The sequence below is a fragment of the Mustelus asterias genome, chromosome 20 (genome assembly GCF_964213995.1).
Source record: "Mustelus asterias chromosome 20, sMusAst1.hap1.1, whole genome shotgun sequence".
Classification (NCBI taxonomy): domain Eukaryota; kingdom Metazoa; phylum Chordata; class Chondrichthyes; order Carcharhiniformes; family Triakidae; genus Mustelus; species Mustelus asterias.
The window spans coordinates 873,089-897,195 of NC_135820.1; the positions used below are offsets into that span (position 1 = coordinate 873,089).

The following is a 24,107-nucleotide window of genomic DNA, read 5'->3' on the forward strand; positions in this document are numbered from 1 at the left end:
CTGCAGCACTCCCTCAGCACTGACCCTCTGACACTGCAGCACTCCCTCAGCACTGACCCTCTGACAGTGCGGCACTCCCTCAGTACTGACCCTCTGACAGTGCGGCACTCCCTCAGTACTGACCCTCTGACAGTGCGGCACTCCCTCAGTACTGACCCTCTGACAGTGCGGCACTCCCTCAGTACTGACCCTCTGACAGTGCGGCACTCCCTCAGCACTGACCCTCTGACAGTGCGGCACTCCCTCAGTACTGACTCTCTGACAGTGCGGCACTCACTCAGTACTGACCCTCTGACAGTGCGGCACTCCCTCAGCACTGACCCTCTGACAGTGCGGCACTCCCTCAGCACTGACCCTCTGACAGTGCGGCACTCCCTCAGTACTGACACTCTGACAGTGCGGCACTCCCTCAGTACTGACCCTCTGACAGTGCGGCACTCCCTCAGTACTGACCCTCTGACAGTGCGGCACTCCCTCAGTACTGACCCTCTGACACTGCAGCACTCCCTCAGCACTGACCCTCTGACAGTGCGGCACTCCCTCAGCACTGACCCTCTGACACTGCAGCACTCCCTCAGCACTGACCCTCTGACAGTGCGGCACTCCCTCAGCACTGACCTTCTGACAGTGCGACACTCCCTCAGTACTGACCCTCTGACAGTGCAGCACTCCCTCAGCACTGACCCTCTGACAGTGCGGCACTCCCTCAGTACTGACACTCTGACAGTGCGGCACTCCCTCAGTACTGACCCTCTGACAGTGCGGCACTCCCTCAGTACTGACCCTCTGACAGTGCGGCACTCCCTCAGTACTGACCCTCTGACACTGCAGCACTCCCTCAGCACTGACCCTCAGACAGTGCGGGACTCCCTCAGCACTGACCCTCTGACACTGCAGCACTCCCTCAGCACTGACCCTCTGACAGTGCGGCACTCCCTCAGTACTGACCCTCTGACAGTGCGGCACTCCCTCAGCACTGACCCTCTGACAGTGCGGCACTCCCTCAGCACTGATCCTCTGACAGAACGGCACTCCCTCAGTACTGACCCTCTGACAGTGCGGCACTCCCTCAGTACTGACCCTCTGACACTGCAGCACACCCTCAGCACTGACCCTCTGACAGTGCGGCACCCCCTCAGCACTGACCCTCTGACAGTGCGACACTCCCTCAGTACTGACCCTCTGACAGTGCGGCACTCCCTCAGCACTGACCCTCTGACACTGCGGCACTCCCTCAGTACTGACCCTCTGACACTGCAGCACCCCCTCAGCACTGACCCTCTGACAGTGCGGCACTCCCTCAGCACTGACCCTCTGACACTGCAGCACTCCCTCAGCACTGACCCTCTGACACTGCAGCACCCCCTCAGCACTGACCCTCTGACAGTGCGGCACTCCCTCAGCACTGACCCTCTGACACTGCAGCACCCCCTCAGCACTGACCCTCTGACACTGCAGCACTCCCTCAGCACTGACCCTCTGACACTGCAGCACTCCCTCAGCACTGACCCTCTGACAGTGCGGCACTCCCTCAGTACTGACCCTCTGACAGTGCGGCACTCCCTCAGTACTGACCCTCTGACAGTGCGGCACTCCCTCAGTACTGACCCTCTGACAGTGCGGCACTCCCTCAGTACTGACCCTCTGACAGAGCGGCACTCCCTCAGCACTGACCCTCTGACAGTGCGGCACTCCCTCAGTACTGACTCTCTGACAGTGCGGCACTCACTCAGTACTGACCCTCTGACAGTGCGGCACTCCCTCAGCACTGACCCTCTGACAGTGCGGCACTCCCTCAGCACTGACCCTCTGACAGTGCGGCACTCCCTCAGTACTGACCCTCTGACAGTGCAGCACTCCCTCAGCACTGACACTCTGACAGTGCGGCACTCCCTCAGTACTGACACTCTGACAGTGCGGCACTCCCTCAGTACTGACCCTCTGACAGTGCGGCACTCCCTCAGTACTGACCCTCCGACAGTGCGGCACTCCCTCAGTACTGACCCTCTGACACTGCAGCACTCCCTCAGCACTGACCCTCAGACAGTGCGGGACTCCCTCAGCACTGACCCTCTGACACTGCAGCACTCCCTCAGCACTGACCCTCTGACAGTGCGGCACTCCCTCAGTACTGACCCTCTGACAGTGCGGCACTCCCTCAGCACTGATCCTCTGACAGAACGGCACTCCCTCAGTACTGAACCTCTGACAGTGCGGCACTCCCTCAGTACTGACCATCTGACAGTGCGACACTCCCTCAGTACTGACCCTCTGACAGAACGGCACTCCCTCAGTACTGACCCTCTGACAGTGCGGCACTCCCTCAGTACTGACCCTCTGACACTGCAGCACACCCTCAGCACTGACCCTCTGACAGTGCGGCACCCCCTCAGCACTGACCCTCTGACAGTACGGCACTCCCTCAGCACTGACCCTCTGACAGAACGGCACTCCCTCAGTACTGACCCTCTGACAGTGCGGCACACCCTCAGTACTGACCCTATGACAGTGCGGCACTCCCTCAGCACTGACCCTCTGACAGTGCGGCACTCCCTCAGTACTGACCCTCTGAAAGTGCAGCACTCCCTCAGCACTGACCCTCTGACAGTGCGGCACTCCCTCAGTACTGACACTCTGACAGTGCGGCACTCCCTCAGTACTGACCCTCTGACAGTGCGGCACTCCCTCAGTACTGACCCTCTGACAGTGCGGCACTCCCTCAGTACTGACCCTCTGACACTGCAGCACTCCCTCAGCACTGACCCTCTGACAGTGCGGCACTCCCTCAGCACTGACCCTCTGACAGTACGGCACTCCCTCAGCACTGACCCTCTGACAGTACGGCACTCCCTCAGTACTGACCCTCTGACGGTGCGACACTCCCTCAGTACTGACCCTCTGACATTGCGGCACTCCCTCAGTACTGACCCTCTGACAGTGCGACACTCCCTCAGTACTGACCCTCTGACAGTGCGGCACTCCCTCAGTACTGACCCTCTGACAGTGCGACACTCCCTCAGTACTGACCCTCTGACAGTGCGGCACTCCCTCAGCACTGACCGCTTGGTGAACTTTATCAGTGATGGAGTCACTCCCGCTCTCTGGGTCAAGGTTTTGCAAAGATTCCCAACCCTCGGAGTGAGGGCATTTCTCCTCATCTCAATCCAAAATGGCTGCCCCCCATCCCCTCGAAGGAAGCTTCTGGAATCCTTGGGAATATCTTCCTGGTGGAAGACTTCCCAGTTGGAATCAGTGAGGAGAAATATTCAGAAATTGCTGAGTAAATCGTTCCACTAATTATCTCGATATTTGTTTCAGCATTCGAGAAATGGAACCCTTAATTTCCATCTTACTACTCCTGTCAAATAGCTGGTGTAAGTGACTATTTAATTTAACTTTCAGGGACAGTGGGATTAGACTGGGTGGGATATTAAAGGGTGCGGGGAGTGAGTGGGAGGGTGGGATTAGACTGGGTGGGATATTAAAGGGTGCGGGGAGTGAGGGGGGAGAGTGGGATTAGACTGGGTGGGATATTAAAGGGTGCGGGGAGTGAGGGGGGAGAGTGGGATTAGATTGGGTGGGTTATTAAAGGGTGCGGGGAGTGAGGGAGAGAGTGGGATAAGACTGGGTGGGATATTAAAGGGTGCGGGGAGTAAGGGGGAGAGTGGGATTGGACTGGGTGGGATATTAAAGGGTGCGGGGAGTGAGGGGGCGAGTGGGATTAGACTGGGTGGGATATTAAAGGGTGTGGGGAGTGAGGGGGAGAGTGGGATTAGACTGGGTGGGATATTAAAGGGTGTGGGGAGTGAGGGGGAGAGTGGGATTAGACTGGGTGGGATATTAAAGGGTGCGGGGAGTGAGGGAGAGAGTGGGATTAGACTGGGTGGCATATTAAAGGGTGCGGGGAGTAAGGGGGAGAGTGGGATTGGACTGGGTGGGATATTAAAGGGTGCGGGGAGTGAGTGGGAGAGTGGGATTAGACTGGGTGGGATATTAAAAGGAGCGGGGAGTGGGGGGGGAGAGTGGGATTAGACTGGGTGGGATATTAAAGGGTGCGGGGAGTGAGGGGGAGAGTGGGATTAGACTGGGTGGGATATTAAAGGGTGCGGGGAGTGAGGGGGAGAGTGGGATTAGACTGGGTGGGATATTAAAGGGTGCGGGGAGTGAGGGGGAGAGTGGGATTAGATTGGGCGGGATATTAAAGGGTGCGGGGAGTGAAGGGGAGAGTAGGATTGGACTGTGTGGGATATTAAAGGTTGCGGGGAGTGAGGTGGAGAGTGGGATTAGACTGGGTGGGATATTAAAGGGTGCGGGGAGTGGGGGGGGGAGAGTGGGATTCGACTGGGTGGGATATTAAAGGGTGCGGGGAGTGAGGGGGAGAGTGGGATTGGACTGGGTGGGATATTAAAGGGTGCGGGGAGTGGGGGGGGGAGAGTGGGATTAGACTGGGTGGGATATTAAAGGGTGCGGGGAGTGAGGGGGAGAGTGGGATTAGATTGGGCGGGATATTAAAGGGTGCGGGGAGTGAGGGGGAGAGTGGGATTAGACTGGGTGGGATATTTGGGGGGGTGAGGGGGAGAGTGGGATTAGACTGGGTGGGATATTAAAGGGTGCGGGGAGTGAGTGGGAGAGTGGGATTAGACTGGGTGTGATATTAAAGGGTGCGGGGAGTGAGGGGGAGAGTGGGATTAGACTGGGTGGGATATTAAAGGGTGCGGGGAGTGAGGGGGAGAGTGGGATTAGACTGGGTGGGATATTAAAGGGTGCGGGGTGTGAGGGGGAGAGTGGGATTAGACTGGGTGGGATATTAAAGGGTGCGGGGAGTGAGGGGAGAGTGGGATTAGACTGGGTGGGATATTAAAGGGTGCGGGGAGTGAGGGGGAGAGTGGGATTAGACTGGGTGGGATATTAAAGGGTGCGGGGTGTGAGGGGGAGAGTGGGATTAGACTGGGTGGGATATTAAAGGGTGCGGGGAGTGAGGGGGAGAGTGGGATTAGACTGGGTGGGATATTAAAGGGTGCGGGGAGTGAGGGGGAGAGTGGGATTAGACTGGGTGGGATATTAAAGGGTGCGGGGAGTGAGGGGGAGAGTGGGATTAGACTGGGTGGGATATTAAAGGGTGCGGGGAGTGAGGGGGAGAGTGGGGTTAGACTGGGTGGGATATTAAAGGGTGCGGGGAGTGAGGGGGATAGTGGGATTAGACTGGGTGGGATATTAAAGGGTGCGGGGAATGAGGAGGAGAGTGGGATTAGACTGGGTGGGATATTAAGGGTGCGGGGAGTGAGGGGAGAGTGGGATTAGACTGGGTGGGATATTAAAGGGTGCGGGGAGTGAGGGGGAGAGTGGGATTAGACTGGGTGGGATATTAAAGGGTGCGGGGAGTGAGGGGGAGAGTGGGATTAGACTGGGTGGGATATTAAAGGGTGCGGGGAGTGAGGGGGAGAGTGGGATTAGACTGGGTGGGATATTAAAGGGTGCGGGGAGTGAGGGGAGAGTGGGATTAGACTGGGTGGGATATTAAAGGGTGCGGGGAGTGAGGGGGAGAGTGGGATTAGACTGGGTGGGATATTAAAGGGTGCGGGGAGTGAGGGGGAGAGTGGGATTGGACTGGGTGGGATATTAAAGGGTGCGGGGAGTGAGGGGGAGAGTGGGATTAGACTGGGTGGGATATTAAAGGGTGGGGGGAGTGAGGGGGAGAGTGGGATTAGACTGGGTGGGATATTAAAGGGTGCGGGGAGTGAGGGGAGAGTGGGATTAGACTAGGTGGGATATTAAAGGGTGCGGGGAGTGAGGGGGAGAGTGGGATTAGACTGGGTGGGATATTAAAGGGTGCGGGGAGTGAGGGGGATAGTGGGATTAGACTGGGTGGGATATTAAAGGGTGCGGGGAGTGAGGGGGAGAGTGGCATTGGACTGGGTGGGATATTAAAGGGTGCGGGGAGTGAGGAGGAGAGTGGGATTAGACTGGGTGGGATATTAAAGGGTGCGGGGAGTGAGGGGGAGAGTGGGATTGGACTGGGTGGGATATTAAATGGTGCGGGGAGTGAGGGGGAGAGTGGGATTAGACTGGGTGGGATATTAAAGGGTGCGGGGAGTGGGGGGGAGAGTGGGATTAGACTGGGTGGGATATTAAAGGGTGCGGGGAGTGAGGGGGAGAGTGGGATTAGACTGGGTGGGATATTAAAGGGTGCGGGGAGTGAGGGGGAGAGTGGGATTAGACTGGGTGTGATATTAAAGGGTGCGGGGAGTGAGGGGAGAGTGGGATTAGACTGGGTGGGATATTAAAGGGTGCGGGGAGTGAGGGGGAGAGTGGGATTAGACTGGGTGGGATATTAAAGGGTGCGGGGAGTGAGGTGGAGAGTGGGGTTAGTGTGGGTGGGATATTAAATATCTCATTCCGTTGCTCGATGTTGATTTAGAATGCACCTTGTGATGTTTGAAGTGACGAGAATGCTATATAATGCACTTTCTTCCTGTTCTAGATGTGGTTTGTCGGGCATGGAGTGTGACGGCCCCAGAGTCTGTAACTGGAGCTGAGGATTTGTGTCTGGTGATTCCTTGCACATTCCAGCATCCCCTCATGGACAAAGAGACCCTTGAGAAGGTCATGTGGTTACACGAGGACAAGGTCGATGGAGAACAAGTGATCTCTTCCGATGGTACCTCACACTCTCGCTTCCAGGGTCGCACAGAGTTCATTGGCAACTGGCGACAAAAGAAAGATTGTAGCTTGAAAATAAAGAATTTACAGCAAGGGGATGAAGGAATATATCACTTCAGAATGAAATTCAGCAATGGAGTTAACTTCTCAGACCCACAGGGAGTCTCGCTAAAACTAACCGGTAAGTTTAAACATCTTCCCAATCAGCTTTGCTCAATGTAACAGAAGACAAGTTCGAGGGGCTGAATGGCCTCCTCCTGTTCCTGTGTAACAGGCTCGAGGGGCTGAATGGGGCCTCCTCCTGTTCCTGTGTAACAGGCTCGAGGGGCTGAATGGGGCCTCCTCCTGTTCCTGTGTAACAGGCTCGAGGGGCTGAATGGGGCCTCCTCCTGTTCCTGTGTAACAGGCTCGAGGGGCTGAATGGGGCCTCCTCCTGTTCCTGTGTAACAGGCTCGAGGGGCTGAATGGGGCCTCCTCCTGTTCCTGTGTAACAGGCTCGAGGGGCTGAATGGGGCCTCCTCCTGTTCCTGTGTAACAGGCTCGAGGGGCTGAATGGGGCCTCCTCCTAGTCCCGAAAGTGCTACACCCAGAACTGGGAGATAACTGTGCAAGATGTAAGAATAAGTGCGAGCTGGCCCAGAGGGCCACGGGAGGAGGTCTTCACATACAAATTAAAATTGGGCAAAAAGGGTTGAAGATGAAGGTGAAAGGTCACAGTGTAAAGTTGTGCCGTGTCGCACTGACTGCGTTTGCAAGGGAAGGTTCTGTGGGAAGAGTGTTGGGTGTGATGGACAACTGGACCAGGGTCTCCCTGAGGGAGCTGACAACAGCCAGTCCAAGGGGGGACGGTGTGGGGTAAGAGTGGCGGCATGACAGCGTCTGGAGGATCAGCCATGGTCTGGTTGAATGGCGGAACAGGCTCAAAGGGTGAAATGACCAACTCCTGCTCCTGTTTTCTATGTTTCCATGTGTACAGTTCCAGTCTCCATATCCCTCGGTTAGACCCACACCCGGAGCACTGTGCACAGTTCCAGTCTCCATATCCCTCGGTTAGACCCACACCCGGAGCACTGTGCACAGTTCCAGTCTCCATATCCCTCGGTTAGACCCACACCCGGAGCACTGTGCACAGTTCCAGTCTCCATATCCCTCGGTTAGACCCACACTGGGAGCACTGTGTACAGTTCCAGTCTCCATATCCCTCGGTTAGACCCACACTCGGAGCACTGTGCACAGTTCCAGTCTCCATATCCCTCGGTTAGACCCACACTCGGAGCACTGTGCACAGTTCCAGTCTCCATATCCCTCGGTTAGACCCACACTCGGAGCACTGTGCACAGTTCCATTCTCCATATCCCTCGGTTAGACCCACACTCGGAGCACTGTGCACAGTTCCGGTCTCCATATCCCTTGGTTAGACCCACACTCGGAGCACTGTGCACAGTTCCAGTCTCCATATTCCTCGGTTAGACCCACACTCGGAGCACTGTGCACAGTTCCAGTCTCCATATTCCTCGGTTAGACCCACACTCGGAGCACTGTGCACAGTTCCAGTCTCCATATTCCTCGGTTAGACCCACACTGGGAGCACTGTGCACAGTTCCAGTCTCCATATCCCTCGGTTAGACCACACCCGGAGCACTGTGCACAGTTCCAGTCTCCCTATCCCTCGGTTAGACCACACTTGGAGCACTGTGCACAGTTCCAGTCTCCATATCCCTCGGTTAGACCACACCCGGAGCACTGTGCACAGTTCCAGTCTCCATATCCCTCGGTTAGACCCACACTCGGAGCACTGTGCACAGTTCCAGTCTCCATATCCCTCGGTTAGACCACACCCGGAGCACTGTGCACAGTTCCCGTCTCCATATCCCTCGGTTAGACCCACACCCGGAGCACTGTGCACAGTTCCCGTCTCCATATCCCTCGGTTAGACCCACACTCGGAGCACTGTGCACAGTTCCAGTCTCCATATCCCTCGGTTAGACCCACACTCGGAGCACTGTGCACAGTTCCAGTCTCCATATCCCTCGGTTAGACCACACTCGGAGCACTGTGCACAGTTCCAGTCTCCATATCCCTCGGTTAGACCCACACTGGGAGCACTGTGCACAGTTCCAGTCTCCATATCCCTCGGTTAGACCCACACTCGGAGCACTGTGCACAGTTCCAGTCTCCATATCCCTCGGTTAGACCACACTCGGAGCACTGTGCACAGTTCCAGTCTCCATATCCCTCGGTTAGACCACACTCGGAGCACTGTGCACAGTTCCGGTCTCCATATCCCTCGGTTACACCACACTCGGAGCACTGTGCACAGTTCCAGTCTCCATATCCCTCGGTTAGACCACACTCGGGGCACTGTGCACAGTTCTGGTCTCCCTATCCCTCGGTTAGACCACACTCGGAGCACTGTGCACAGTTCCGGTCTCCATATCCCTCGGTTAGACCCACACTCGGAGCACTGTGCACAATTCCAGTCTCCATATCCCTCGGTTAGACCCACACTCGGAGCACTGTGCACAGTTCCGGTCTCCATATCCCTCGGTTACACCACACTCGGAGCACTGTGCACAGTTCCAGTCTCCATATCCCTCGGTTAGACCCACACTCGGAGCACTGTGCACAGTTCCGGTCTCCATATCCCTCGGTTAGACCACACTCGGAGCACTGTGCACAGTTCCTGTCTCCATATCCCTCGGTTAGACCAGACTTGGAGCACTGTGCACAGTTCCAGTCTCCATATCCCTCGGTTAGACCCACACGCGGAGCACTGTGCGCAGTTCCAGTCTCCATATCCCTCGGTTAGACCCACACTCGGAGCACTGTGCACAGTTCCAGTCTCCATATCCCTCGGTTAGACCCACACTGGGAGCACTGTGCACAGTTCCGGTCTCCATATCCCTCGGTTAGACCACACTCGGAGCACTGTGCACAGTTCCAGTCTCCATATCCCTCGGTTAGACGAGACTTGGAGCACTGTGCACAGTTCCGGTCTCCATATCCCTCGGTTAGACCACACTCGGAGCACTGTGCACTGTTCCTGTCTCCATATCCCTCGGTTAGACCACACTCGGAGCACTGTGCACAGTTCCTGTCTCCATATCCCTCGGTTAGACCACACTCGGAGCACTGTGCACAGTTCCAGTCTCCATATCCCTCGGTTAGACCACACTCGGAGCACTGTGCACAGTTCCGGTCTCCATATCCCTCGGTTACACCACACTCGGAGCACTGTGCACAGTTCCAGTCTCCATATCCCTCGGTTAGACCACACTCGGGGCACTGTGCACAGTTCTGGTCTCCCTATCCCTCGGTTAGACCACACTCGGAGCACTGTGCACAGTTCCGGTCTCCATATCCCTCGGTTAGACCCACACTCGGAGCACTGTGCACAGTTCCAGTCTCCATATCCCTCGGTTAGACCCACACTCGGAGCACTGTGCACAGTTCCGGTCTCCATATCCCTCGGTTACACCACACTCGGAGCACTGTGCACAGTTCCAGTCTCCATATCCCTCGGTTAGACCCACACTCGGAGCACTGTGCACAGTTCCGGTCTCCATATCCCTCGGTTAGACCACACTCGGAGCACTGTGCACAGTTCCTGTCTCCATATCCCTCGGTTAGACCAGACTTGGAGCACTGTGCACAGTTCCAGTCTCCATATCCCTCGGTTAGACCCACACGCGGAGCACTGTGCGCAGTTCCAGTCTCCATATCCCTCGGTTAGACCCACACTCGGAGCACTGTGCACAGTTCCAGTCTCCATATCCCTCGGTTAGACCCACACTGGGAGCACTGTGCACAGTTCCGGTCTCCATATCCCTCGGTTAGACCACACTCGGAGCACTGTGCACAGTTCCAGTCTCCATATCCCTCGGTTAGACGAGACTTGGAGCACTGTGCACAGTTCCGGTCTCCATATCCCTCGGTTAGACCACACTCGGAGCACTGTGCACTGTTCCTGTCTCCATATCCCTCGGTTAGACCACACGCGGAGCACTGTGCACTGTTCCTGTCTCCATATCCCTCGGTTAGACCACACTCGGAGCACTGTGCACTGTTCCTGTCTCCATATCCCTCAGTTAGACCACACTCGGAGCACTGTGCACTGTTCCTGTCTCCATTTAGACCTAATATAATTTGGTACCTTGTGCTCCTGTCACCCAGGAGGTATCCGGATGATTTATTTATTCTTTGAAAGCTGTCTGTTAATCAATTAACCCTGTGTCTATCTTCTCTCTTTCTCTAAAGATGTGTCTGGTTTGACAACCATTTTGCCACGGGGAGAGATGATGGAGAATACAGAGGTGAACATTCTTTGCTCAGTGAAGTATCTGTGCCCCGGTTTTCTCAGATGGGTCGGTATCAGCGGCTTAAACAGATCCTCATCAAGACAAATCGATGGTACTCTCCAAAACGGATGGGATACTGGCGTTGAACTGAGTTTCGTCACTTCATACAGGGATAATGCGAGGACACTGACATGTGAGATACAAACAGCATTTCGAGAAATTCACGCTGGAAACATCACCTTAAACGTGCAGTGTAAGTAATGAGCTCATGGAGAGGTTCTACTGTCTGGAGAAGGTCAGAGTTCACCTTGGCTCAATCACAGACTTCTAGAACAGGCGGAGCCCATTCAGCACATCGGGTCCATGCTATCCCTCTATAGAGCAATCCAGTCAATCCCATAGGCCCGCTCTATCCCTGCAAATCTATTTCTTGCCATTCTCCAAGAATCAGAGAATCCCCTCAGTGCAGAAGGAGGCCATTCGGCCCATCGAGTCTGCACCGACTCTCCAAAAGAACACCCCATCCAGGCCCTCTCCTCATCTCCCCACAGATTCACCCCACAAATTTCCCTAAACTACACATCTTTGGAAACTAAGGGGCAATTTAGCACGGCCAATCCACCTAACCTGCACGTCTTTGGACACTAAGGGAAAATTTACCATGGCCAATCCACCTAACCTGCACGTCTTTGGACACTAAGGGAAAATTTACCATGGCCAATCCACTTAACCGACACATGTTTTGACACTAAGGGGCAATTTAGCATGACCAATCCCCCGAATTTGCACATCTTTGGACACTAAGGGGCAATTTAGCACGGCCAATCTGTCTAACCTGCACATCTTTGGACACTAAGTGACAATTTACCATGGCCAATCCACCTAACCCACACCTTTGGACACTAAGGGGCAATTTAGCATGGCCAATCCCCCTAACCTACACATCTTTGGACACTAAGGGGCAATTTAGCATAGCCAATCCACCTAACCTACACATCTTTGGACACTAAGGGGCAATTTAGCATGGCCAATCCACCTAAACCACACAGCTTTATAGTGTGGGAGGAAAGCGGAGCACCCAGAGGAAACCCACGCAGAAACTGAGAGAATATGCAAGCCTCACAAGGACAGTCACCCAAGGCCAGAATGGAACCGGGTCCCTGGTGCCATGGTGCGGCAGTGCTAACCACTGTGCCACTGGAATGGAACCGGGTCCCTGGTGCCATGGTGCGGCAGTGCTAACCACTGTGCCACTGGAACGCCTCAATCCAATTTCCACACGACTCGAGCCCTAGATGAAATTCCATGATCCACAATGATCTTCTGTGTAACAGGCTCAAGAGAGGCTGAATGGGGCCTCCTGCTGTTCCTGTGTAACAGGCTCGAGGGGCTGAATGGCCTCCTCCTGTTCCTGTGTAACAGGCTCGAGGGGCTGAGTGGAGCCTCCTCCTGTTCCTGTATAACAGGTTCGAGGGGCTGAATGGCCTCCTCCTGTTCCTGTGTAACAGGCTCGAGGGGCTGAATGGGGCCTCCTCCTGTTCCTGTGTAACAGGCTCGAGGGGCTGAATGGGGCCTCCTCCTGTTCCTGTGTAACAGGCTCGAGGGGCTGAATGGGGCCTCCTCCTGTTCCTGTGTAACAGGCTCGAGGGGCTGAATGGGGCCTCCTCCTGTTCCTGTGTAACAGGCTCGAGGGGCTGAATGGGGCCTCCTCCTGTTCCTGTGTAACAGGCTCGAGGGGCTGAATGGGGCCTCCTCCTGTTCCTGTGTAACAGGCTCGAGGGGCTGAATGGCCTCCTCCTGTTCCTGTGTAACAGGCTCGAGGGGATGAATGGGGCCTCCTCCTGTTCATGTGTAACAGGCTCGAGGGGGTGGAATGGGTCCTGTCCTTTACAGAGACGTATCCTGTGGTCATTTCTTGCCTTTGATGGGCTTTGGGACACCTGTATTGACTGTGATTCCCGCTGGTATTAATGTGTCTCTTTAACTCTGTTCTCTTTCTGATCAGATGCTCCGAAGCTGGTTTACATTGATTCATCTGACTATACACAAAGCTATGAAGGTGGCGGAGTGACTTTAACATGTATGATTTCAAACAGTAATCCTCCAGTAACACGTTACAGATGGAGGGGAGAGTCTGGTGTTCGCCTCTATGGAATTACATATCAGAAAACATTCTCGACATCTGCAGTTCGTCAGTCTTTTCAATGTGAAGCAACTAACTCAGTGGGAACAACTGTGTCGGATTACGTCAGTCTGGTAAAGTTGAGTAGGTATCGAAATCTCCCATCACCCACCCTCAGGAAGTGTCAGCTCCGACAACCCTCCTTATCGCAGTAACCTCCTCCAGCCCCTACACTCCTCCCTATCGCAGTAACCTCCTCCAGCCCCTACACTCCTTCCTATCGCAGTAACCTCCTCCAGCCCCTACACTCCTCCCTATCGCAGTAACCTCCTCCAGCCCCTACACTCCTTCCTATCGCAGTAACCTCCTCCAGCCCCTACACTCCTCCCTATCGCAGTAACCTCCTCCAGCCCCTTCAACCCTCCCTATCGCAGTAACCTCCTCCATCCCCGACACCACCTTCCTATCTCTGTAACCTCCTCCAGCCTCTACACCTCTCCTTAGCTCTGTAACTACCTCCAACACCTACACCCCTCCCTATCTCTGCAACCTCCTCCAGCCCCTACACCCCTCCCTATCTCTGTAACCTCCTCCAGCCCCTACAGCCCTCCCTATCTCTGTAACTGCCTCCAACACCTACAACCCTCCCTATCTCTGCAACCTCCTCCAGTCCCTACACCCCTCTCTAACTCTGTAACCTCCTCCAGCCCCTACACCCCCTCCCTATCTCTGTAACCTCCTCCAGCCCCTACACCCCTCCCTATCTCTGTAACCTCCACTGCCCATACAATCCCTCCAGAATGTGGGACTCGCTCCACACCCCCCCCCCCCCGCCACCCCCCCTCCCCCCCCCCACCCTCGACCCCGGGGAGTGGGGAGAATGTGGGACTCGCACCTCCCTCGGGGAGTGGAGAGAATGTGTGTCTGGCTCCCACTGGGAGTGGGGGAGAATGTGGGACTCGCTCCCACTGGGAGTGGGGGAGAATGTGGGACTGGCTCCCACTGGGAGTGGGGGAGAATGTGGGACTGGCTCCCACGGGGAGTGGTTGACGTGAATGGTATCGATGTGTTTAAGAGGGGAAGCTGGATAAACACATGAGGGTTTGATTTGATTTGATTTATTATTGTCACATGTATTGGGATACAGTGAAAAGTTTTGTTTCTTGCGCGCTTTACAGACAGCATACTGTTCATAGAGAAGGAAAGAAGAGAGTGCAGAATGTAGTGTTACAGTCATAGCTAGGGTGTAGAGAAAGATCAACTTAATGCGAGGTAGGTCCACTCAAAAGTCTGACGGCAGCAGCAGGGAAGAAGCTGTTCTTGAGTCGGTTGGTACGTGATCTCAGACTTTTGTATCTTTTTCCCGACGGAAGAAGGTGGAAGAGAGAATGTCCGGGGTGCGTGGGGTCCTTAATTATGCCGGCTGCTTTTCCCGAGGCAGCGGGAAGTGTAGACAGAGTCAATGGATGGGAGAAAGGATTAGAAAGATATAGTGATGGCGGGGAGGTGAAGGAGATGTAGTGGTGGGGAGCGGCTTGTTTGGACCAGGAACATGGAGCAGAGGGGCTGAAAGGCCTGTTCCTGCATTGCAAATATAGAATATAGAACATAGAACAGTACAGCACAGAACAGGCCCTTCGGCCCACGATGTTGTGCCGAGCTTTGTCTGAAACCAAGATCAAGCTATCCCACTCCCTATCATCCTGGTGTGCTCCATGTGCCTATCCAATAACCGCTTAAATGTTCCTAAAGTTTCTGGCTCCACTATCACTGCAGGCAGTCCATTCCACACCCCAACCACTCTCTGAATAAAAAACCTACCTCGGATATCCTTCCTATATCTCCCACCACGAACCCTATAGTTATGCCCCCTTGTAATAGCTCCATCCACCCGAGGAAATAGTCTTTGAACGTTCACTCTATCTATCCCCCCCATCATCTTATAAACCTCTATCAAGTCTCCTCTCAACCTCCTCCGCTCCAAAGAGAAAAGCCCAAGTTCCCTCAACCTTTCCTCATAAGACCTACCCTCCAAACCAGGCAGCATCCTGGTAAATCTCCTTTGCACTCTTTCCAGTGTCTCCACATCCTTCTTATAGTGAGGTGACCAGAACTGCACACAATATTCCAAATGTGGTCTCACCAAGGTCCTGCACAGTTGCAGCATAACCCCACGGCTCTTAAACTCAAACCCCCTGTTAATGAACGCCAACACACTATAGACCTTCTTCACGGCTCTATCCACTTGAGTGGCAACCTTCAGAGATCTATGGATATGAACCCCAAGATCTCTCTGTTCCTCCACATTCTTCAGAACCCTACCTTTGACCCTGTAATCCACACTTAAATTTGTCCTACCAAAATGAATCACCTCGCATTTGTCAGGGTTAAACTCCATTTGCCATTTTTCAGCCCAGCTCTGCATCCTATCTATATCTCTTTGCAGCCTACAACAGCCCTCCACCTCATCCACTATTCCACCAATCTTGGTGTCATCAGCAAATTTACTGATCCACCCTTCAGCCCCCTCCTCCAAGTCATTTATAAAAATGACAAATAGCAGAGGACCAAGCACTGATCCCTGTGGCACTCCACTGGTAACTGGTTTCCAGTCCGAAAATTTTCCATCCACCACCACCCTCTGTCTTCTGTTAGATAGCCAGTTACCTATCCAATCGGCCAAACTTCCCTCTATCCCACACATCCTTACTTTCTTCATAAGCCAACCGTGGGGGACTTTATCAAACGCCTCACTAAAATCCATGTATATGACATCAACTGCACTACCTTCATCTACACACTTAATTACCTCCTCAAAAAATTCTATCAAATTTGTGAGGCAAGACTTGCCCTTCACAAATCCGTGCTGACTATCCCGGATTAAGCTGCATCTTTCTAAATGGTCGTAAATCCTATCCCTGAGGACCTTTTCCATCAACTTACCGACCACCGAAGTAAGACTAACCGGCCTATAATTACCAGGGTCATTTCTATTCCCTTTCTTAAACAGAGGAACAACATTCGCCATTCTCCAGTCCTCTGGCACCACCCCCGTGGACAGTGAGGACGCAAAGATCAATGCCAAGGGCTCTGCTATCTCATCCCTTGCCTCCCAAAGACTCCTAGGATATATTTCATCAGGCCCAGGGGACTTATCAACTTTCAGTTTATTCAAAATTGCCAATACATCTTCCCTCCGAACATCTACTTCCTCCAGCCTATCAGCCTGTGACATCCTCTCTTCCTCAAAAACATGGCCCCTCTCCTTGGTGAACACCGAAGAAAAGTATTCATTCATCGCCTCTCCTATCTCTTCTGACTCCATGCACAAATTCCCACTGCCGTCCTTGACCGGCCCCAACCTCACCCTGGTCATTCTTTTATTCCTCACATAAGAGTAAAAAGCCTTGGGGTTTTCCTTGATCCGACCCGCCAAGGACTTCTCATGTCCCCTCCTAGCTCTCCAAACCCCTTTTTCAGCTCATTTCTTGCTAACTTGTAACCCTCCATCGGGCCAACTGAACCTTGTTTTCTCAACCTTACATATGCTTCCTTTTTCCTCTTGACAAGACATTCCACCTCTTCTGTGAACCATGGTTCCCTCACTCGGCCATTTCCTCTCTGCCTGACAGGGACATACCTATCAAGGACACGCAGTATTTGTTCCTTGAAAAAGTTCCACTTTTCATTAGTGCCTTTCCCTGACAATTTTTGTTCCCATCCTATGCTTCCTAATTCCTGCCTGATTGCATCATAATTACCTCTCCCCCAATTGTAAACCTTGCCCTGCCGTACGGCCCTCTCCCTCTCCATTGCAATAACAAAAGACACCGAATTGTGGTCACTATCTCCAAAGTGCTCTCCCACAACCAAATCCAACACTTGGCCCGGTTCATTTCCCAGTACCAAATCCAATGTGGCCTCACCTCTTGTCGGCCTATCCACATATTGTGTCAGGAAACCCTCCTGCACACACTGCACAAAAACTGCCCCATCCAAACTATTCGACCTATAAAGGCTCCAATCAATATTTGGAAAGTTAAAGTCCCCCATGACAACTACCCTGTGACCTCCACACATATCCATAATCTGCTTAGCAATTTCTTGCTCCACATCTCTGTTACTATTTGGGGGCCTATAGTAAACTCCTAACAACGTGGCCGCTCCTTTCCCATTCCTAACCTCAGCCCATATTACCTCAGTGTGCAGATCCCCCTCGAAGTGCCTTTCCGCAGCCGTTAAACTATCCTTGATTAACAATGCCACTCCTCCACCTCTTTTACCAGCTTCCCTACACTTACTGAAACATCTATACCCCGGAACTTCCAACAACCATTCCTGTCCTTGTTCTACCCATGTCTCCGTAATGGCCACAACATCGTAGTCCCAAGTGCCAATCCACGCCCCAAGTTCACCTACCTTATTTCGGATGCTCCTTGCATTGAAGTAGACACACTTCAACCCACCTTCTTGTCTGCTGGTACCCACCTTTGACCGTGATACCCTTCCCAGTACCTCACTACACTCACTGACCTCCGTACTACAGCTCCTTTTCCCATCCCCCTGACAAATTAGTTTAAACCCCCCCAAAGAGCCGTAGCAAATTTCCCTCCCAGGATATTGGTCCCCCTCTGGTTCAGGTGCACCCCGTCCTGTTGGTACAGGTCCCACCTTCCCCAGAATGTGTTCCAATTATCCACATAGCTGAAACCCTCCCTCCTACACCATCCCTGCATCCATGTGTTTAACTGCACTCTCTCCCTGTTCCTCAACTCGCTATCCCGTGGCACCGGCAACATACCAGAGATGACAACCTGTTTTGTCCTGGCTCTCAGCTTCCACCCTAGCTCCCTGAATTCCTGTTTTAAATCCCCGTCCCCTCTCTTACCGATGTCTTTGGTGCCGACGTGTACCACGACTTGTGACTGTTCCCCCTCCCCCTTTAGAATCCTGAAGACACGGTCGGAGATGTCACGGACCCTGGCATCCAGGAGGCAACATACCATCCGTGAGTCTCTCTTGTTGCCACAGAACCTCCTATCTATCCCTCTAACAAATGAGTCCCCAATAACTATAGCCCTCCCGCTCTCCCCCTTTCCCTTCTGAGCCACAGGGACGGACTCAGCGCTGGCGATCTGGACACTGCGGCTTACCACTGGTAGGTCGCGCCCCTCACCTGTATCCAAAGTGGAATACTTGTTGCTAAGGGGAACGACCACAGGGGATCCCCGCACCGAGTGCTTCCTCCCAGCCCCTCTCACTGTCACCCATCTATTTTCATTCCCTGGAGCAACTATATCCCTGAAGCTTGTGTCTATGGCCCTCTCTGCCTCCCTGATGACCCTAAGCTCATCCAGCTCCAGCTCCCTAACGCGGTCTTGGAGGAGCTGCAGATGGGTGCACCTCCCACAGGTGTAATCAGCAGGGACACTGACGGTGTCCCTCACCTCAAACATTCTGCAGGAGGTACATTGCACTGCTTTCACTTCCATCCCCTCCATATAACTTACTGCTACAAAGAAAAAGAATTGCTCCAATGGAACACTGAACCCTTTTTCCCCTTCCTCAGAGTGCACTGGGAAAGAAGTTTAAAAAGCAGGAACACAGAGCGGTGACAGTTTAAAAAGCAGGAACACAGAGCGGTGACAGATGAAACCCAAAACTGATATTAAATCCAAACAACTGAGAGTAAATTGAAAACAACTAATCAAATATTAAATCCAAACAACCTAATCAAAAATCTCCTGGAGGATTTGAACCTGGGTCTCCTGTCTCTCAGCGACACGTCTGAGTCAATGTGATGTCCCCTTCCTTACCCCACCTGATATCATTTAACTTCTAAGCCTTCTTCGGATTGGCTGAAGAAAAAGAGACATGCTGTTGAATCTTTTTCCCTTCGACTCATCAGAGCAAATGCAAAAATTCCGAAGGTATTTGCTGCCATGCGCTGGCGTATTCCCCTCGCAGGTTACTGCTGTCAGTTCCAAAAGACTTTCTGGCCAATTGACTATCCAGGAATGGTGTATATGAATTCCAAAGTGATGCCCATTGTGTGAGCCTGATTTCCCAACAGGCGGCTGACGGAATAAAGTAACATGTTCCCTTCTATGTTTGCAATAGCCAGAGTACAGATTGCAACTCACCAGTTGGCATTTGCCAAACCCAAAAGAAAATTTGGTTTGATTTGATTTGATTTATTATTGTCACATGTATTGGGATACAGTGAAAAGTATTGTTTCTTGCACGTGACCTCAGACTTTTGTCTCTTTTTCCTGAAGGTGGACGAGAGAATGTCCGGGGTGCGTGGGGGGTCCTTGATTATGCTGGCTGCTTTTCAGAGGCAGCGGGAAATGTAGACAGAGTCAATGGATGGGAGGCTGGTTTGCGTGATGGATTGGGCTACATTCTCGACCCTTTGTACTTTCTTGCGGTCTTGGGCAGAGCAGGAGCCAGACCAAGCTGTGATACATCCAGAAAGAATGCTTACTATGATGCATCTGTAAAAGTTGGTGAGAGTCGTAGCTGACATGCCAAATTTCCTTAGTTCTCTGAGAAATTAGAGGCGTTGGTGGGGCTTTCTTAACCATAGTGTCGGCACCCGGACAGGTTGTCGGTGATCTGGCCGCCTAAAATGTCTACTGTCTGATGTGATTCCACCACTGGGCAGCACTTACTGAACATCCCTGTATGTGCTTTGTCAGTGGGGCGGCACGGATACAGAGGGGCTGAATGGCCCTTCTTCCAACTTGCACTGTAAGAATACTACCACCTCTGTGATTGTGTGTGTGTCTGTTACAGGTGACAATAACTGGGGGGTGTGGAGTCCACTCGTAGTGAGGGCTCTGAAAGGTTCGTGTGTGGTAATCCCGTGTAGGTTCCACGACCTGATCAAAGAGACCGACAGTGGTGAGAAGATTGGGAAATGGTTGAAAGGACACCACTATAATGGGGATCAAGTCTATCACAGCACAGAGGACAGCCATGCTGAGTACAATCAACGTGTCCAGTTTCTCGGGAATATGGACACCTCGAACTGTACTTTGAAGATAAATAACTTAAAAACAACAGATAGCGGGCAATATTATTTCCGCATTGAAATGGGCAGCTATAAATGGTCCCAGAAAACTGCAAGCAGACTTCTGGTAGCTGGTGAGTTTGTGAATAAAAGAGCGGCTGTTAATTTTCTCCAGGATATTCAACGTGGCTCAGTCGGTTATTCTCCCTCTCTTCATCCTTCCCCTTCTCCCTCGCTGTATCTCTCTCTCCCTCTCCCTCACTCTCCCTCTCTTCATCTCTCCCTCTCTCCGTCTCTCCCTCTCTCCGTCTTTCCCTCTCTCCGTCTCTCCCTCTCTCCGTCTCTCCCTCTCTCCGTCTCTCTCTCTCGCCGTCTCTCCCTCTGTCCGTCTCTCCCACTCTCCGTCTCTCCCTCTGTCTGTCTCTCCCACTCTCCGTCTCTCCCTCTGTCTGTCTCTCCCACTCTCCGTCTCTCCCTCTCTCCATCTCTCCCTCTCTCTCTCTCTCCGTCTCTCCCTCTCTCCGTCTCTCCCTCTGTCCGTCTCTCCCACTCTCCGTCTCTCCCTCTCCCATCTCTCCCTCTCTCCGTCGTTCCCTCTGTCCATCTCTCCCTCTGTCCGTCTCTCCCACTCTCCGTCTCTCCCTCTCTCCCTCTCTCCGTCTCTCCCTCTCACCTTCTCTCCCTCTCTCCGTCTCTCCCTCTCGCCTTCTCTCCCTCTCTCCGTCTCTCCCTCTCTCCATCTCTCCATCTCTCCCTCTCTCCCTCTCTCCCTCTCTCCGTCTCTCCCTCTCTCCTTCTCTCCCTCTCTCCCTCTCGCCGTCTCTCCATCTCTCCCTCTCTCCGTCCCTCCCTCTCTCCGTCCCTCCCTCTCTCCATCTCTCCCTCTCTCGGTCACACCCTCTCTCTCCGTCTCTGTCTCTCTCCGTCTCTGTCTCTACCCGCTTCTCCCTCCCTCTCCCGCCTCTCCACCCATCACCCCCTCTCTCCCTCCGCTCTACACCCTCTTCCCCGCCTCTCCCCCCTCCTTCCTGCCTCTCCCCCCCTCCCCCCAATGTCTGTTTCTCTCTGTCTCTCTCTCTGTCTCACACTCTGTCTGTCTCTCTCCAATCCACAGACCAGAGAGCAAAATAGAGGCATGTTCAACAAGAGTTGAGCAAATGCAACACATTCACTGACCCTCTGACAGTGCGGCACTCCCTCAGTACTGACCCTCTGACAGTGCGGCACTCCCTCAGCACTGACCCTCTGACAGTGCGGCACTCCCTCAGCACTGACCCTCTGACAGTGCAGCACTCCCTCAGTACTGACCCTCTGGAAGTGCGACACTCCCTCAGCACTGACCCTCTGACAGTGTGGCACTCCCTCAGCACTGACCCTCTGACAGTGCGACACTCCCTCAGCACTGACCCTCTGACAGTGTGGCACTCCCTCAGTACTGACTCTCTGACAGTGCGGCACTCCCTCAGCACTGACCCTCTGACAGTGCGGCGCTCGCTCAGTACTGACCCTCTGACAGTGCGGCACTCCCTCAGCACTGACCCTCTGACAGTGCAGCACTCCCTCAGTCCTGACCCTCTGACAGTGCGGCACTCCCTCAGTACTGACCCTCTGACAGTGCGGCTCTCCCTCAGTACTGACCCTCTGACAGTGCAGCACTCCCTCAGCACTGACCCTCTGACAGTGCGACACTCCCTCAGTACTGACCCTCTGACAGTGCGGCACTCCCTCAGCACTGACCCTCTGACAGTGCGACACTCCCTCAGCACTGACCCTCTGACAGTGCAGCACTCCCTCAGTACTGACCCTCTGACAGTGCGACACTCCCTCAGTACTGACCCTCTGACAGTGCGGCACTCCCTCAGTACTGACCCTCTGACAGTGTGGCACTCCCTCAGCACTGACCCTCTGACAGTGCGACACTCCCTCAGCACTGACCCTCTGACAGTGTGGCACTCCCTCAGTACTGACTCTCTGACAGTGCGGCACTCCCTCAGCACTGACCCTCTGACAGTGTGGCACTCCCTCAGCACTGACCCTCTGACAGTGCGACACTCCCTCAGCACTGACCCTCTGACAGTGTGGCACTCCCTCAGTACTGACTCTCTGACAGTGCGGCACTCCCTCAGCACTGACCCTCTGACAGTGCGGCGCTCGCTCAGTACTGACCCTCTGACAGTGCGGCACTCCCTCAGCGCTGACCCTCTGACAGTGCAGCACTCCCTCAGTCCTGACCCTCTGACAGTGCGGCACTCCCTCAGTACTGACCCTCTGACAGTGCGGCTCTCCCTCAGTACTGACCCTCTGACAGTGCAGCACTCCCTCAGCACTGACCCTCTGACAGTGCGACACTCCCTCAGTACTGACCCTCTGACAGTGCGGCACTCCCTCAGCACTGACCCTCTGACAGTGCGACACTCCCTCAGCACTGACCCTCTGACAGTGCAGCACTCCCTCAGTACTGACCCTCTGACAGTGCGACACTCCCTCAGTACTGACCCTCTGACAGTGCGGCACTCCCTCAGTACTGACCCTCTGACAGTGCAGCACTCCCTCAGTACTGACCCACAGACAGTGCAGCACTCCCTCAGCACTGACCCTCTGACAGTGCGACACTCACTCAGCACTGTCGCTCTGACAGTGCGGAACTCCCTCAGTCCTGACCTTCTGACAGTGCGGCACTCCCTCAGTCGTGACCCTCTGAAAGTGCAGCACTCCCTCATTACTGACCCTCTGACAGTGCGGCGCTCCCTCAGTACTGACCCTCTGACAGTGCGGCACTCCCTCAGTCGTGACTCTCTGACAGTGTGGCACTCCATCAGCACTGACCCTCTGACAGTGTGACACTCCCTCAGCACTGACCCTCTGACAGTGCGGCACTCCCTCAGCACTGACTCTCTGACAGTGCGACACTCCCTCAGCACTGACCCTCTGACAGTGCGGCACTCCCTCAGCACTGACCCTCTGACAGTGCGGCACCCCCGCTGTATTGACCCTCTGACAGTGCGGCACTCCCTCACTGACCCTCTGGCAGTGCGGCACTCCCTCAGTACTGACCCTCTGACAGTGCGACACTCCCTCAGCACTGACCCTCTGACAGTGCGGCACTCCCTCAGCACTGACCCTCTGACAGTGCGGCACCCCCGCTGTATTGACCCTCTGACAGTGCGGCACTCCCTCACTGACCCTCTGGGAGTGCGGCACTCCCTCAGTACTGACCCTCTGACAGTGCGGCGCTCCCTCAGCACTGACCCTCTGACAGTGCGGCACTCCCTCAGTAGTGACTCTCTGACAGTGTGGCACTCCCTCAGTACTGACCCTCTGACAGTGCGGCACTCCCTCTGCACTGACCCTCTGACAGTGCGGCACTCCCTCAGTATTGACTCTCTGACAGTGCGGCACTCCCTCAGTACTGATGCTCTGACAGTGCGGCACTCCCTCAGTACTGACCCTCTGATAGTGCGGCACTTCCTCAGTACTGACTGTCTGACAGTGCGGCACTCCCTCAGTACTGACCCTCTGACAGTGCGGCACTCCCTCAGTACTGACCCTCTGACAGTGCGGCACTCCCTCAGCACTGACCCTCTGACAGTGCGGCACTCCCTCAGTACTGACCCTCTGACAGTGCGGCACTCCCTCAGCACTGACCCTCTGACAGTGCGGCACTCCCTCAGCACTGACCCTCTGACAGTGCAGCACTCCCTCAGTACTGACCCTCTGGAAGTGCGACACTCCCTCAGCACTGACCCTCTGACAGTGTGGCACTCCCTCAGCACTGACCCTCTGACAGTGCGACACTCCCTCAGCACTGACCCTCTGACAGTGTGGCACTCCCTCAGTACTGACTCTCTGACAGTGCGGCACTCCCTCAGCACTGACCCTCTGACAGTGCGGCGCTCGCTCAGTACTGACCCTCTGACAGTGCGGCACTCCCTCAGCACTGACCCTCTGACAGTGCAGCACTCCCTCAGTCCTGACCCTCTGACAGTGCGGCTCTCCCTCAGTACTGACCCTC

At 54.2% G+C, this 24,107-nt stretch overlaps 1 protein-coding gene across 1 annotated transcript in view; it reads left to right on the top strand.

The window, feature by feature from the left end:
- LOC144508362 (B-cell receptor CD22-like) overlaps nucleotides 1–24,107 on the top strand; it is a 91,649-nt gene that overhangs the window by 20,588 nt on the left and 46,954 nt on the right. The window contains exons 2-6 of the mRNA XM_078236215.1: nucleotides 3,319–3,374; nucleotides 6,482–6,841; nucleotides 10,918–11,211; nucleotides 12,964–13,224; nucleotides 19,879–20,229. Of these exons, the coding sequence (XP_078092341.1) occupies nucleotides 3,319–3,374; nucleotides 6,482–6,841; nucleotides 10,918–11,211; nucleotides 12,964–13,224; nucleotides 19,879–20,229 (1,322 nt within the window). The remainder of the gene's footprint in view (nucleotides 1–3,318; nucleotides 3,375–6,481; nucleotides 6,842–10,917; nucleotides 11,212–12,963; nucleotides 13,225–19,878; nucleotides 20,230–24,107) is intronic.